We start from the raw sequence: 14,515 nt of genomic DNA, 5'->3' as shown, positions 1-14,515 counted from the left end.
ACTTTGCAGGGCACAGTGGGCCTGAGCAAGAGCCAGCAGGACTCATGGGCGAGGCCTGGGTGCAGGGCAGCCCAGCACAGGGCTCAGTGTGCTCTGGTTCACAGTGCTGTACATCTGGCACTGCACTCGGTTCTGTGGGCACAGGGTGGGCAGCTCAGGGCAGCTCACAGCACTCACCCTGCAGTGGGAGCGAGTGAGCAGCTGTGAGATAATCATGTGCTTACTGTTTTGCAGGACACCAGGGGAGGCCAGGGGCCGTGACAGTGCAGTGGGGATCATGATCCCCATTTCAGTGGGAAGTTCTGTAATTCTTTGAGCCTGCTGTTCAGCGAGGCACTCAGTGCTGTTTTGTCTATAGCTTGATGTGTTGTAGAAGTGATGCACGCCGTTCCAAAAGAAATTAGAAAAATGTAAAAAAAAATCTTAAATAAAAAAGTAAAGATCACCTGAAATTGACTTCCCCCCCAGCAAAGATAGCCATGGTTAATTAACGTGGTTAATTAACATGATTAATTAACCATGGATGTGTTATTATTAAAGGATGTGTTTATTATTAAAGTATTATTACAATATTATTATTATTGGATATGTTATTATTAAAGGAAAGGTCTGGTCCCTGCCCTATGGGCCCTTGTGGTCTGACCTCCTACCCAAATGTGACTGACACCCTCACACCAAATGCAGCTAAGCAGCAACATGTTAGGCTGGATGGGCCAAGAGCGGCGACCTCCACATTCCTGGGGGAAATCAGGGAGGGCAGCATGGAGAAGGTGATCCGGGAATTGGATCTCAAAGGCTGAGGTCCCCTGAGTTTGTCTTGTTGTCTTTTTTCCTCCCACCTCCCTTTGTTCAGTGCCTCTCTAGGATAAGACCAGCTCCCAGCCCCCATCCCACATGTAGCTGAGAAGGTGACACACTCTAGATGCAAGTGGAGGGGGCCTGCTCTGTGTGAGGAGCAAAGCAGCAGAGCATCCATGAGGCACAACTCCTGAGTGTGTCATTCCACCATAGCCATTCCATTTGTGCAGTGCACAGCCTGTGGGGCCATACATGGTAGTCATGTAAGGAGAGTCCCTCCACCCCTACTTTAGCGCATGGCCTGGTTCCCACATTGGAGCAAGAGGAGGAACGGGGCTCTTGTTCCACCCTCCCTGGGTCTGTGTCCCCTTCCAGATAGCAGCGACAGTGAGCTGGAGCTGTCCACAGTGCGCCACCAGCCGGAGGGACTGGATCAGCTGCAGGCACAGACCAAGTTCACCAAGAAGGAGCTACAGTCCCTCTACAGGGGCTTCAAGAACGTAAGTGCTACCCATCCCTCCGGGAGAGGCCCTGACCCACCTAGCCCTCCTGTCCCAGGCTCTAGGAAGGCGGGACCCTGGCCCAGAGAGACCTTCTAGAAACTTCTCCATGGCATAGCAAATATCCCAGGGGCCTTTATGGGTCTTATGTTGTGTGGGAGAGCTGTCTGGGGTTGGTCAGGTCCCAGAATCAGTATTCTGAAGGCACCATCCTTTCTATGTGTTCCCAATGCTGGCACAAGGGAGGAGCGAATAGAGGGACTTACCACTTACCCCTCCTGCATCACCCGGCTTTCCCCAGCTCGGGGGCTCAGTAGAGCCCAGCAGTATCTCAGGCAGCAGTATCCCCAGAGGGAGGAGAGAGGCCAGGCCCTGTGGCGTTGGGGTGTGGGGCTGGGGATGGCTGAGGTCACTGAAGGGTGACTTCCTGCTGCAGGAGTGTCCCACGGGCCTGGTGGACGAAGACACCTTCAAACTCATTTACTCCCAGTTCTTCCCTCAGGGAGGTGAGTCTGAGGCCAGACCCTCTGGCTCTTCCCCAAATCCCCACATCCCCACTGTGGCAGCTCTACAAACAGTGGGTGTCACTTTGACCGGGAGGGGATGCTTGCCTCCACCCTTCGCCTGCCAGAGGCCTGGTGCTGCCTCTGTCCTGTTGGAAGGGCGGGGAACTCCAGCTCTGGATGCAGCTGGACCCAGCAGTGGCGCCGCCTGGGCTGGGAGCCCCAGCACACCCCAGCGTTCACCCTTGCTCTCCCCAGATGCCACCACTTATGCACACTTCCTCTTCAACGCCTTTGACGCCGATGGGAATGGGGCCATCCGCTTTGAGGTAGGTCCCCGATGACCCCCTCCCACATCCCCTGTCCCTGTAGCTCCCCGGGGGGCGGGGAACCTCCCTGCCCTGGTGTCTGTCTCCGGCCTTCCGGAGGCCCAGACACGATCCTGGGTGCAGATGGTCCAGTGTGTCCTCCAGGGAAGGAGCGGACTGTGCTCAGCTGGCCCTGGGCCTAGCTGTGAAGCTAGGGAAATGTGATGTGGCCATGTGGCCACCCTCTTCTCACTCAGCCTTTTCTTCCATTCCAGCCACACCAAGCCAAGAGAGCTGCTAAGGTACACCGAGGCCATAGGAACCCCATGTGAAATCGCATTTGAAAAGGGGGCAAGGCTTCACTCAGGGGTCTGTGCTTCTGGCAGGATTTTAGGCACCCAGCCCCAGAATTTATCCCTAGCCTGAGCGGGCGTGGCGAGTGAAGCGTGGGGTGCCCGCCTCCGACACCTGCCCCCCAGGAGGGCTGTGCCTGGGCTCCGTGGGCTGGCCCAGCTGTGGGCTCCACGCCGGCTGGTCACACGGGACCATTTGAGAGAGGCCCCGTCTGTGGAGCCCAGGCCCCTAAAAATAGCTGCAGGCGAAAAGCTGAAACCTCTTTGGAGAGGAGAACCTTGTTGAGAGCCTGGCCTGATCGATAACCACCCTGCTCGGCTTCCAGCGCCAAGGGCAGCTGACAGGAAAGCGGAGGAACGAGCCGGCCGGGCTCAGAAAGCCCCGGACGCGCTGGGGTGTAATAATAACCCGTGGGTAATGCCGCTCAGTTGATTTGTGTGCCGCAGCCAGCCTGCACAGCGACACGGGGCAGAGCAGGGGGTGGGGGAGCTGTCAAGGCCACAGTCTTGCCCGGTGACCACAGCGGCCCCGCCCGCCCCGGGCTGCAGGCTCGGCTGGTGCTGTGGAAGTACAGTGTTCATCTGTCCTGTCTTCAGTGACACCTGCACGTGGTAAAAACCCAAGTACCACAGAGGTTGACAGGAAAAATTGGTCATCCTCCCCTGTGACCAGGCTCTGGTGTACCCTTGAGGGGGCTCCTAAGATTTCCAGGACTAAAGGGTGAGGAGGAATCATGTGAGGAACCCAACCAGGGCTCTGGTAGAGACCTTCTCTTGTTCAGAAATCAGCTGATGGGACAGCTCCCCAGGGTCCCGGTGCGCGGTGGGTGTCAGGAAGGTCTCTGTCACCCTCCTGTGGTCTTTGCTCTCACTCCCCTGAGGGAGGGGTCAGGCTGTCCCTTTAAGTGGTAGGTGGCGGGTCTTTGTGTGGTGTCCTGTCAATGGCTGAGTTGGGGAGGCTGGTGCCAAAGCCCCTCTGCTAGGCGCCTTCTCAGAAGGTCAGGCATCTCTGGCATCATCCCGGGCCTTCTGCGGGCTTCTTTGCCATGAAATCAGCTCCTCTGGTTCCATATGCATATGTTTGTTTATCTTGAGGACCTACTTGATTTCAGTGTTCTGCTCTAGGAAAGCTTTTTCAGAAAGAGAGGAGGGCACGTATGTCCCAGGGACCTTCCAGGCAGCAGGGCCCAATCCTGGGTGCACCACGGGTTGGGATCCCCATGGCAGGAAGGACTCTGAGGGGTGAGGGTGACTCTTGGCCCGCCTGAGACGGACTCTTCCCATGTGCCCTTAAAACAGAAAGTCAGGTCAGCTTATTGATAATGATAATGATCCCAGTCCTTGTTGAATACTCTTGAGAGACAAACACATATCAATTAAAGTTTATTGATGTGGTAAAATATTGTAACTTCCCTAACCCTCACCAAAAAGAGCACCAGAAAACAAAACAGCACCCAAGCCAACCTCATCTTTGCCAAGCGGGAGCAGCTGTCCCACCTCAGGGTCTGCTTGCTGTGCTGTTCGTCTTGTTATGGGTCCTCTGGGATGTGCCCGCAGGAGGGAGCCCGGCCCCGGCCCCGGCCCCGGCCCCGGCCCCGGCCCCGGCCCCGGCCCCGGCCCCGGCACAGGCCATGTGCCTGCAGATAGATGCACCAGAACCCTGCATGCTATCCAGGGCCTTTCTCATTCAACCTACTTGCTGTGCCAGCACGCTGCTGCTCTTTTGGGGCGTTAGGGCCGGTTGTGTGTCTGGAGGAAGGGGCAGCCGCCCCTCCCTGAGCTCCCTCTGCAGTAGCCCCCTCCCTGTCATTCATTGGCCAAACCCCACGTGAGGGCAGTAACCGGAGAGAACGTGTGCAGGCCCGTCATCACACCCTCTGCTCCCCTGCTCTGGCTGAGCGCCCGTCCCCGGTGTGCACTCAGCGGTGTCTCAGCCTGGGAGCGCAGGCCTGCGTCGCCGTGCCACGGCAGGGCCCCTCATGCTCCCTGGGCTCTGCCTCAGGGACACAGCTGCAGAGCAGGGGCTGTGGAGGTGATGGACTTCATTTGCCTCGGAGTTAAGATCAGGGGTTACAGCTAGGGACAGTCCCACATGAAACTGTGCTGTGTGGGGCAGGAAATTTAGAACTGCCAAGTACTCGGACATGTGTTGGCAGGACATGGGGTCCTCTGTGGGTTATGGAGGATGGACCAGTGGCCTCGCAGGAGACATTCCCACCCATCTCTGGCCAAGTACCATCACCACTGTTCTACCTACACCCTTAAGGACTTGGAACGGAGACATTCCTCAGTTGGTTGTGGCTGACTTAAAGGGCTGCGAGGCGGCAGGCCTGGGTCTATGAAGACAAGACGGTGGAGGGGGGCAGATTGTGGTGCTGGTGCCCCCCGCCATGGCCCACACGAGAAGGGAGGCCCTGTGTGGGCCTCGCCATTCCCTGCGGTCTCGAGTGGGACTGCATGCCTTTGCCTCCCACTGGGAAAGCCTGTCAGATCCCGGGGACGTGATTTCGGGGAGGCTCTACCTGTTCGCTAAATCATGTGCAAGCTTCAGTGATGATTCCCCAAACTTGGGCGTATAGGAACCATCACCTGTTTCTCCTTTAACATTTTCATTTTCTTCACTGACACACACACGTCAGGCTTTGCGAGCGCCACAGAGTGACAGGGTGTGCCTTGGAAAAGCAGCCGTGAAGCACCCACCCACACACCCAGGGAGGCCGCCACCTTCTGCTGTAGCCCGTTGCCATTGTTTGCCTCCATGTCCCCAGTAGCACACGTGGTGCTCCTTCCCGGCTGCCCGGTTCTAGACTACTGGCTCTCTGCTGGGGGGCGGGTGAGGAGCTGGGTCTCCCATGGGCGCACACACCTTTCCCATATCCCCTGGCTTTCTGGAACGATAGGATTCAGGTGAGATAAGGACTGTGGTTTACTCTGATGGTGTGACTTTGATGCTCAGCTGAGCCTTCTGGTGAACTGATTATGTTTTCCTTTCCCAGCACACATTCTTATTTTGCCGCCAGTTAAGGGTGGTCCTGATTGTTGAGTTGCCTGGGGGCTGTGATCTTATCATGAATTCAACTCCAGGCCTTTCTCCAGTGTCCGGGCGGGCATCTCCCTGGGGACGCTCCCCAGCCTCTTTCCCCCCAGGGTTGGGTCTCCAGGTTCCAGAATGCCTCATCTTCCTCTTCCTTGCTTTATTCTCCCTTTTTCAGGGGTACAGCTACGAGCAGGGAGGTAACTTTTAGTCTTTAGATGTCTGAAAGCATCTTCATTGCGGTCCTGCTCTCGCCTGATCACTGGATGGGACCAGAGCTACACTTCGCAGTGGTGGTGGCTGCACTTCGGTGGCTTTTGGCCTCGTGTCGCCACCAGAGGCAAAGCATGCCGAATCCTGACCCTGTGTGCGGGACCTGATTTCATTTGTTCTGTTTGGTTGTGTTTTTCTCTCTGGAAGCTTGTAGGATCCTCTTTTTGCACCTGGTGCTTGCAGGGCAACACAGGGCAGTTCTGTACGCTGTGCTTGGCCTTGGCAGGACCTGGACGCTCCCAGCCTTCCATCCTGGGAGGTCCTTCCTTGTTTCTCCGGCCTGCTTTCCTCCATCTCCTCCAGGTCCCCCTGGAATTCCCGGTGCACGAGCCGTGGTTCCTCCGGAGTGGACCTCTCGTTGCCCTCTTTTCTCTTTTCCAGCTTTTTGCTTTTTCACATGACTTTATGGAAGATTCCACGTGCCCTTCCAAACCTTCTTTTGAATCTGTCATTTTGCTTTCTTATTTTTAATTCCCAAGAGCTCTTTCTTATTCTCAATGACTCCCCTTTTGTAGCACCCTATTCTTATTTTGGAGGTGACAAATGTCTAATCTCTAGTTCTAGTCATTTTTGTTAAGTTTTTTCCTCCTGGAATAAATTTTGTTTCTTCCAGACTGCTTTCCTGTTTCCCTTAGGCTCTCTCAGGTACAGGCCTCCTCAGATCCAGAAAATCTGATGTTCGAGGAGCAGCTCCTCCTTGTTCGAGGATCAAGCCCCCCCTTGGTGCATGGCCTGGCCCCCTGTAGTTCCATCATCCTCCACTCCCTGTCCCAGGACAGCCCTACTCTGCTCCCTTCTTTCCGAAGAACCTGGGAGGACCCCATGGGGCAGGGAAGGCTCACCCTGCAAGCCTTCTGGGAAATGGAAGAAAGGGCTTGCTTTCCATCAACTATTAGAGCAGTTGGAGTTTTCACAGGGAAGCCGCTGGAACATTCATGTCTTGTAACATTATAATAAATTATGTGCACACCTCAGAAATGATTGCAGTACACGGGCATGTCGTGACCCCAGAGCTGAGCACTGTTAGTTTAGCTTTTAAGCTGTAAGTTTTCAAGCACCTGACATGCAGATCCTTGGTGAACTAAAAGTAGAGCACCCCCCCTTTATTAAAAGAGCACCCTGGGTCTTCTCTATAAGTAGTCATGCATTAAATGGGTCTAAGACAGCATGTATTTGAATATCTTTATTTGAGAAGATCAGTACCAGCCACCATGCCACACACACACACACACACACACGCTCACATGCACACACACGCACATGCACACACTCACGTGCACACACACAAACACATGCTCATACACATGCTCTCGCGCACGCATGCACATGCACACATGCTCATACCCGCACACATGCTCACACACTCATGCACATGCTCACACGCACACACACTCACTCGCGTGCGCACACATGCACATGCATACCCTCACACTGTGTTGACCTAATGGACACCATCTGCTGGCACAGCAATGAAGCCGCCTCACCTGTGAAGGTGTGAAGTGTGAAGCCACACAGCAAACTGGAAATGAAATCTGGACGTTGGGCTGTCACTCCTCACCCTCCCCTCCCTCCGTAGGACTTTGTGGTTGGCCTCTCCATCCTCCTGCGAGGAACAGTCCACGAGAAGCTCAAGTGGGCCTTTAACCTCTACGACATCAACAAGGACGGCTACATCACCAAAGAGGTACAGGGCGGGGGGGCAGGGGCCACCTGGCCCGCTTCCCCGCTGCTGCACCATACTCCCAGCCTCTCTCCACTCCCCTGCTGCCCTGGCTGCCCTGTCTCCCTTTCCTGCTCAGAGACATGGCTCTCAGCTCCACCCTGGAGGGGACAGCAGCCTGGGGGCTCTCCCCCTGTCCAGGCTCTTGGTCCTGGACACCTGGGTGCAGGGAGCATGGTGCTTGTTGTGTGCCCCTCATCACGCAGCTTGATCTAGTTCGACAAATGTTCTCAGGCCATTCTTTCTCACAGGGAGGTCCTGAGGGAAACCTAGGTGGAGAAGCTGGGGACAGAGGGTAGGAGGTGTTGGCCTTGGCTCCCACCAGTCAAGGGGGCAGTGTGCTCCCTGAAGGCAGGCGGGGGCCCTCGCCATACTGGCCTACAGTTAGGTTTTGTTTAGCCCAAACATTTTTTGGTATATGAAATAGTCGCTACAGTTTCAAATTTTGGAGATGGCACATCAGAAGTGATCTCTAGCTTTGGCGAGTCAGAGGCTTGCGCTGAGTGCACTAGATGGGGGTGAGCTTGTCCCCGTCCACCTGGGGCACCACCCCTGCTCACTCACTGCTGCCTTGGAGGTGCCCTCCCCCCTTCAACGCAGCCCCTCCCCTTGGGCTCTGGTACATCCCCACGTCCTTGCAGCAAAGCTCACACCAGCCACTCCGGCCCCCCTCCAGGAGATGCTGGCCATTATGAAGTCCATCTACGACATGATGGGCCGCCACACCTACCCTATCCTGCGGGAGGACGCTCCTCTGGAGCATGTGGAGAGGTTCTTCCAGGTGAGAGCTCTAGCCCTGGACCTTGAGGGGAAGGAGGGATGGGCTCCCCGTCTTAGGACAACCCTGGGCAAGTGACTCCCCTCTCTGAGCCCTCCTACCCCCATGAGGAGGTTAACCTTGCATCCCCCACTGGGCTGGTTGTCAGGATCCTGGGGAGCAAATTAAAACATCACCCCCACTCCCCGATCCACTGAGCTTCATCTCAGGGCCGTCCAGGGCTTGTGGATTCGAGGGCAGTTGACACCCCAGGCCAGCGTTCTGGTGCCTTCCATGAGCTCTCTCAGCCCCTCCAGAAAAACCATGCAAGAGGAGTGGGGTTGGGGTGACCTTGCTCTGTGTCCACGAGGCCGAAAGGGGCTGAAGTTTCCACCTCCCATTTGCTGGCGGCCCATCCTGTGCCTTGGTTGCTCCATCTGCCCTGGCTGCCTTTTGGGGAGGTGAGGGGGTCAGATGAGCATGGGGATGCATTCTGGGAAGTGTAAGCCCAAGAAAGGTGCTGGGAAGTGGCTGGGTGTGGGGAGCAGCCTGGGGAGGTGCCAGAGAGGTCAGCTGTGCCTCGGAGATAGCTGGGGAGGGCCCTTTACATGGCCTGGATCCAGGGTAGAAGACAGAGGGGACAGGTTGGGATGGAGGGGACCCACAGACTCACTGAGGACATGGCTTGGGTTACAGAAAATGGACCGGAATCAGGATGGGGTGGTGACCATTGATGAGTTCCTGGAGACCTGTCAGAAGGTAGGTGGGCATCAGGAGTTGAGGACACCCAGGGTCCTGCCCCTGTCAGTCCCCAAGCCCCTCCCGACCTCCAAACTCCATGTTCACACCTTTGTCTGAACCCATCCCTTTGCCACCTGCTCCTGCCAGCCCACAGCCCACGGGCACACCATCCTTCAGATGCCCTCTGATGCTTCACATCAGAGGGGCAGACGTGGGCCAACAGGAGGATGGTTGGGCCCTGGGGCCCTCAGCACGGGGCCACACTGGGAGAAAGGCGCCTGGAGCCTCCCCCAGCCTTACTGTTGACCTTCCTCTTCAGAGAACCCTTGGGGGCCATGACATGTGCCTCCGCTGGCCTTAGCCATCCGCATCAGTCCCAGAGCGGCCTCTCGGGTGCCTCTGGCCTCCACCTGAGTGCAGCCAGGGAAGTCTGTCCATCAGCGAGTCAGCAGCCCCCAGATGCGCTTGCAGTCAGGCTCCGGGGCTGAAGAGAGGCTGTGCCTGACCAGCTGCCCCTTCACCCGGGGAGACAGAGTGGTCACTGCAGGGTTCTGAGTCCCTGGCAAGAATCTGCTCAAGGTAGGATCAGTTTGGGCACGGCCCCGCCCTGCCCACCCGGGGTCTGACCAGGCCTCTCCTCCTTCTCTCTCCACACAGGATGAGAACATCATGAGCTCCATGCAGCTGTTTGAGAACGTCATCTAGGACATGTCAGTGGGGAGGGGTCCTTGAGTGGCCACCGCCACCTCTGCCTCCAGAGAAATCTCAGTCCTGCAGGAGCAGCCTCTATGAGAAACTTTTTTCTAATATATTTGCAAAAAGTGAACAGTTTGCTCTGGACACACACACACACACACACACACACACACACACACACAGAGCCGTTCCTTTGGGCTGGTAGAGGGGGTGCAGAGGTCAGGGAGGGGCTGAGTCTGGCTGGGAGCTGGGTCCAGGTGATGAGACCGAACCACCCGGCCAGCCCCCGACCAGCCCCGGCCAGCAGTGGGGTGGGGCTGCCTCTGGAGTGGGTGCTGAAAGAGCCATGTGTGCAGGCTGCTGGCCGCGGGGTGCCGCCAGGAAAGCACTCAAGATCCCCTACAGGAATGGGTCCAGTCTCCAAAACAAAGGCCCCGCTGGGTGAGTCCCCTCGCCCCTCTCTCCCGCCACCCTTCTTTCTCACCGCACATCAGCCAGGTTGCGGGGGCTGCTCTGGCCTTCTCGTCCCCCAGCTACTCCCCTGCCGCCCGACTACACTCCCAGAAAGCTTGTCACCACAGGACACTTGGCTGGCAGTAGGGTCAAGATAGTTGGGACGAGGAAAGAGGTAGTAATGGAGACAGCCTGCTGTTTTCTGGAAACACTTCCCTGGGGTCCCCGGATGCCTGCCACTCCATTGGCAAGCTCCAGTGGTAAGGGGCCACTGGACTCTCTCCATCCTTTCAAGCTCAGGGATTGGGTTTCTTGGTGGAGAATCTTAGGGGAACTGTCTGCCAAGTCCACTGAAATGGAAGAAGCCTTCCCTTGCCCCAGTCCTAGCTCAGTGGGAAGGAAGTGGATGGGGCTGCCCATACCCCTCAGGCCTAGAGCATTCAACCCCAAGGTCATCATACGTTCTATGAGGAGGTCACAAGGATCAGGGACTGGCAGCCTGGGAGCCCAGGTGGCAGAGCAGGCCTGAGAAGGGGCTTCTCCCTCCTTTCTTGTCAGCTCCTGTCTCCCTTGGCCCCCAGCTTGGATGAGCTCCCCCTACCACTTTCTAGTTAGGGTCCTAGAGCAATGTGGCCATCTCTCTATACACAGGCTCACCCAACCCCATACAAAAAGCACAAGCACCCAGAGCAGCTAAGGTTGCAGCCTACAAAGGGAGCCAAGGACACTCTGTTTTTCCAAGATTGGGCCCTCCTAGAGGGCTGAGGCCTGGGTCACGGTGGCCCCCAATACAGGTAGCTCTGGAGAAGAAGCATGGGGATCTGTTCTGTGCCTCAGAGCCGTGCGGGCTCAAAGCCCATCCCCAGCCCAGCCCAGCTCACCAACATTCAAAAGCACAAATCGTAGGGACCCCTTGTTTGGGTTCTGCTCTGAGGATGGAGGCTGATGTCAGCCTGAAGGCAGAGCCAAGAGTGAGGGCTGAGGGGCCTGAGGCTGAGTGGTAGGTCAACAGAAACCCCCAGGAAAGAGAGAGAGCCTCCTTTTATCTGCCCAGGCCTCCCCAAGAAGGAACCCAGTCCCAGGTAGCGTGGGCCTGAGGAACATTCCCATACGATACATTCCACCGGCTGCCACCCACTCTGCTCAGGCCTGGCCCAGGGGTGAGCAGGGCCCTCAAAGGAAAGGTAGAATGGCGGAGGCCATGGAGATTGGCCTGGTTTGGCCACGGGGACCCCTTGGCACCCACACACAGGTGGTCCTCTCCCTCAGAATTATACTGACACCCCATCTCCAGTTTGACTGGGGGGGGGTCTTTCTTCCCTCCTCCAGGAGGGCATCAGCTTTCCCTGGCTCAGGGATCTTCTCCCCCTCTGCCCACCCCCACCCCCAGCCCAGCCCTCCCAGCTGGCGTAGCTGTGCTTGTAAGGGGCCGAAGCCATAGGAGAGGGTCACCACCATGCCCTTGCCCCTCTTGGCCTGGGGCCAGACTGGCTGCACGTCCAAGCAGGAGGGGTCTGTCTCCCACCCTGGGATGCAGACTGGCCGCATGTCTGCATGGCAGAAGCGTCTCCCTTGGGTGCAGCCTGGGAGGGTGGTTCCTGTTCTCAGCGCCCACCAATATTCAGTCCTGTATATTTTAATAAAATAAACTTGGCAAAGAAGAGGGACTCTTGTTGGCTTTATCCCAACTCTGGATTTCAGCCCAGCCCCTCCCATCCCTGCTGCTATTAGCCATGGCTCCTGCCCAGGGCTGTGCTGGTAAATGTTTGACATTCCCTGCATTGTAGCATTTGCCATTGTCCACGCTCACTCGCACTCATTCTGCTCCGCTCACTTTCGGGCTCCTGCTGTGATGTCACTGAAGGTGGAGCCGGGAAGGGAGGCGCACTGTTGGGAAGCCTTTACAAGAAGCTCCAGCCCTGCAAACTCTGCAGAGCCGGTGGGGCAGGGTGACTTCTTGAGGTGCCATTTGTATTTCATTCCCAGACCATTTTTCTTTTCCAGTTCTCAGAAGTCGTTTCTGCCATGTCCCCTTGGCTGGAGGGTGCAGGTTACAGGGCAGAAGCAGAATCTGCCTGAAGATAGCTTCCTCTCCTGGCTTTATTTTCAAAAGTGTAAACTCAGTGAGAAGGAGGCCAGGGGCGCAGCAAGAAGTGAGAATCTGGCAGGGAGGAGAGGAAGGGCTTTCCCCAACTCAAGGATGGGAAGGAGGGAGGTTCTGGGGGGATCTGCAGTGCTTTAAGGACCAGACCCCACGCCATGTGACATCACTTCCACAGTGAACACAGACCCAAGCCTCCATGAGTCACCATGGTTTGGCTGATGGCCATCTCAGCAGTAGTTGGGAGGACAGGTGACAGGAACCCACTTCCACCACCACACACTCCAGAGACCCCTCTCCACCTGAGCCCCGGGGCCTTGGCACAGTCCAGGTAAGGAAGCCCTGATCTTGCTGTCTAGGTTAGGGATATCCTGCATTTGCCACGGGCTGACCAACATGCTGAGCATGTTTACTCTGGTCACAGCCTAAAGGGCACAGATGGGGAAGCTGGGTTAAAAGATCTTGGGACCTCTCAGTCGTTGAAGAATGGAGCTAAGCAGGTGGCTCTAGGCTGGGTGTAAGCACTGACTCACTTCATGATGGTCTACAGAGCTCAGAGTGGGGAATGCTCATCCATCCTCCCTCCATGCATCCATCATCCATCCATTTATACTTCTGTTTTCCACTCTTTCACTTAGCACCTTCCTGACCTGGGCACTCAGTGCAGAGGTGGTGACCAGGGTATGCCTTCTGTGTGGCTGGGTGGCAGTGATGGGTCCAAAGGAGCCCTGGGTTCAGGGACAGGAGACATTAGTCCTGACCTGGGTCATAAAACGTATGTGGCCTTGGACAAGTCCCATCCTCTCTTGCTCTCTGGATGTTGGTGTAGAAGAGAAGGAGGGAACACTCCCAACTCATTTTAAAGAGTGGTATTACCAGGATTTTTAAAAAATCAGTCATAGGTAGGATAAGAAGGAAAAGTTACAGGACATTCTCCACTATAAAACAAAGATGTAAAAAAATCAGAATATCAGTAAACTCATTTCAACAATGTTATATGTACATGATATATATAATATATCATGACAGATTTGGGTTTATCCCAGAAATGCAAGGTTTACCATTTAAAAATACAGGCACCTCAGTTTCCAATAACATGGAGTGTCTAGGTAACTGAATTATTCCTTCCACTGAAAACAACTAAAAATGTAGAATAAATAACTTCTTAGAAACATCATTGAACTGACCAAAAGGTAAAGCATTCTTGGACCAGGAACTGAGTGGATGTGGAAATTCAGAGATGTAAGCAGAGCCCTGAAAGGACTTTTTGAAACAGGTGAGCTTGGCTGAGCTTTGGTTTCACAGCCTTCCAAAATCTAAGGTATAAGAGATCAAGCCCAGGATCCACCCAGGTGAAAAGTCTATCAAGAAATCCTTCCTCCACAGAACTGGAGCCCCAATTACAGCCTTGGAGATAATGAGCGTGAAATAGAAACAAACCCAGCTGTTCCCACCTTCTTTCCCAGGAGGCTGCAAGAAAAGTTGACTATCTCAAGCCCCCAATAAAACTGGGAAAATTCACCCCTAAAATTAGGAAGGGGCACGAGGGGCACCTGGGTGGCTCAGTCAGTTGAACATCTGACGCTTGATTTCGGCTCGGGTCGTGATCTTGGGGTCCTGGGATCGAGCTCAGCAGGGAGTCTGCTTGAGATTCTCTCCCTCCCTCTCCCTCTGCCCCCACCCTGCACGTGCACATGTTCTCTCTCTCTAAAATAAATAAATCTTCAAAAATATTAGGAAGCATGAGCTAAACTTTATGAGTTTGCAGCCCAAATCCAGAAGAAAATATGATTGAGAATTTAATTGGTAGTGATCTCTGTAAAGTCGAAGGAAAATGAGCAGATTTCAGTCAACAATGACTGAGTATTCAAAGAAACAAGACACCATAAGTGAGGTTTAGCAGAAACAACAGGCTGCATCAACAGACCCAGAGGGCTTCTGATAATGGAATTATCAGACACAACTATAAATGACTATATTTAATATGTTTATAGAAATAAAAGGCAAACTTGAAAATGCATGTTGAAAACACTATACTGAATGCCTAAGCATATCTGAAAAAAATAAAAACTTCTGGGGGAAAAAGTATATATATATATACATATATATATAGTGACTAAATTTAAAACTCAAGGAATGGGTTTAGCAATAAATCAGGCCCAGCTGACAAAATCATTGACTTGGAAATCAATCTAAAGAAATTATTCAAATTCTAACTCTGAGAAATAAAGAAATAGAAACTATATAGAGGTAAAGAAACAGAAAATAGAGTGAGAAA

The 14,515-nt window shown here is 54.7% G+C and overlaps 1 protein-coding gene across 2 annotated transcripts in view; it reads left to right on the top strand.

Annotated features, from left to right (window-relative positions):
* Positions 1-9,692, top strand: part of KCNIP3 (potassium voltage-gated channel interacting protein 3) — a 76,539-nt gene extending 66,847 nt beyond the window's left edge. For both annotated transcript variants that reach the window (XM_088026181.1, XM_028117195.2), the window contains 7 exons: positions 1,174-1,298; positions 1,735-1,804; positions 2,060-2,130; positions 7,346-7,453; positions 8,166-8,270; positions 8,943-9,005; positions 9,645-9,692. In XM_088026181.1, coding sequence (XP_087882307.1) covers positions 1,174-1,298; positions 1,735-1,804; positions 2,060-2,130; positions 7,346-7,453; positions 8,166-8,270; positions 8,943-9,005; positions 9,645-9,692 — 590 coding nt within the window. The remainder of the gene's footprint in view (positions 1-1,173; positions 1,299-1,734; positions 1,805-2,059; positions 2,131-7,345; positions 7,454-8,165; positions 8,271-8,942; positions 9,006-9,644) is intronic.
* The last annotated feature ends 4,823 nt before the right edge of the window (positions 9,693-14,515 follow it).

The sequence above is a fragment of the Eumetopias jubatus genome, unplaced genomic scaffold, assembly GCF_037043125.1.
Source record: "Eumetopias jubatus isolate StellerSeaLion01/CBP00866 unplaced genomic scaffold, mEumJub1_p1.0 scaffold_9, whole genome shotgun sequence".
In the NCBI taxonomy this organism is placed as follows: Eukaryota; Metazoa; Chordata; class Mammalia; order Carnivora; family Otariidae; genus Eumetopias; species Eumetopias jubatus.
Note: the sequence above shows the minus strand (reverse complement) of the source record. Positions and strands in the feature narration are given on the sequence as shown.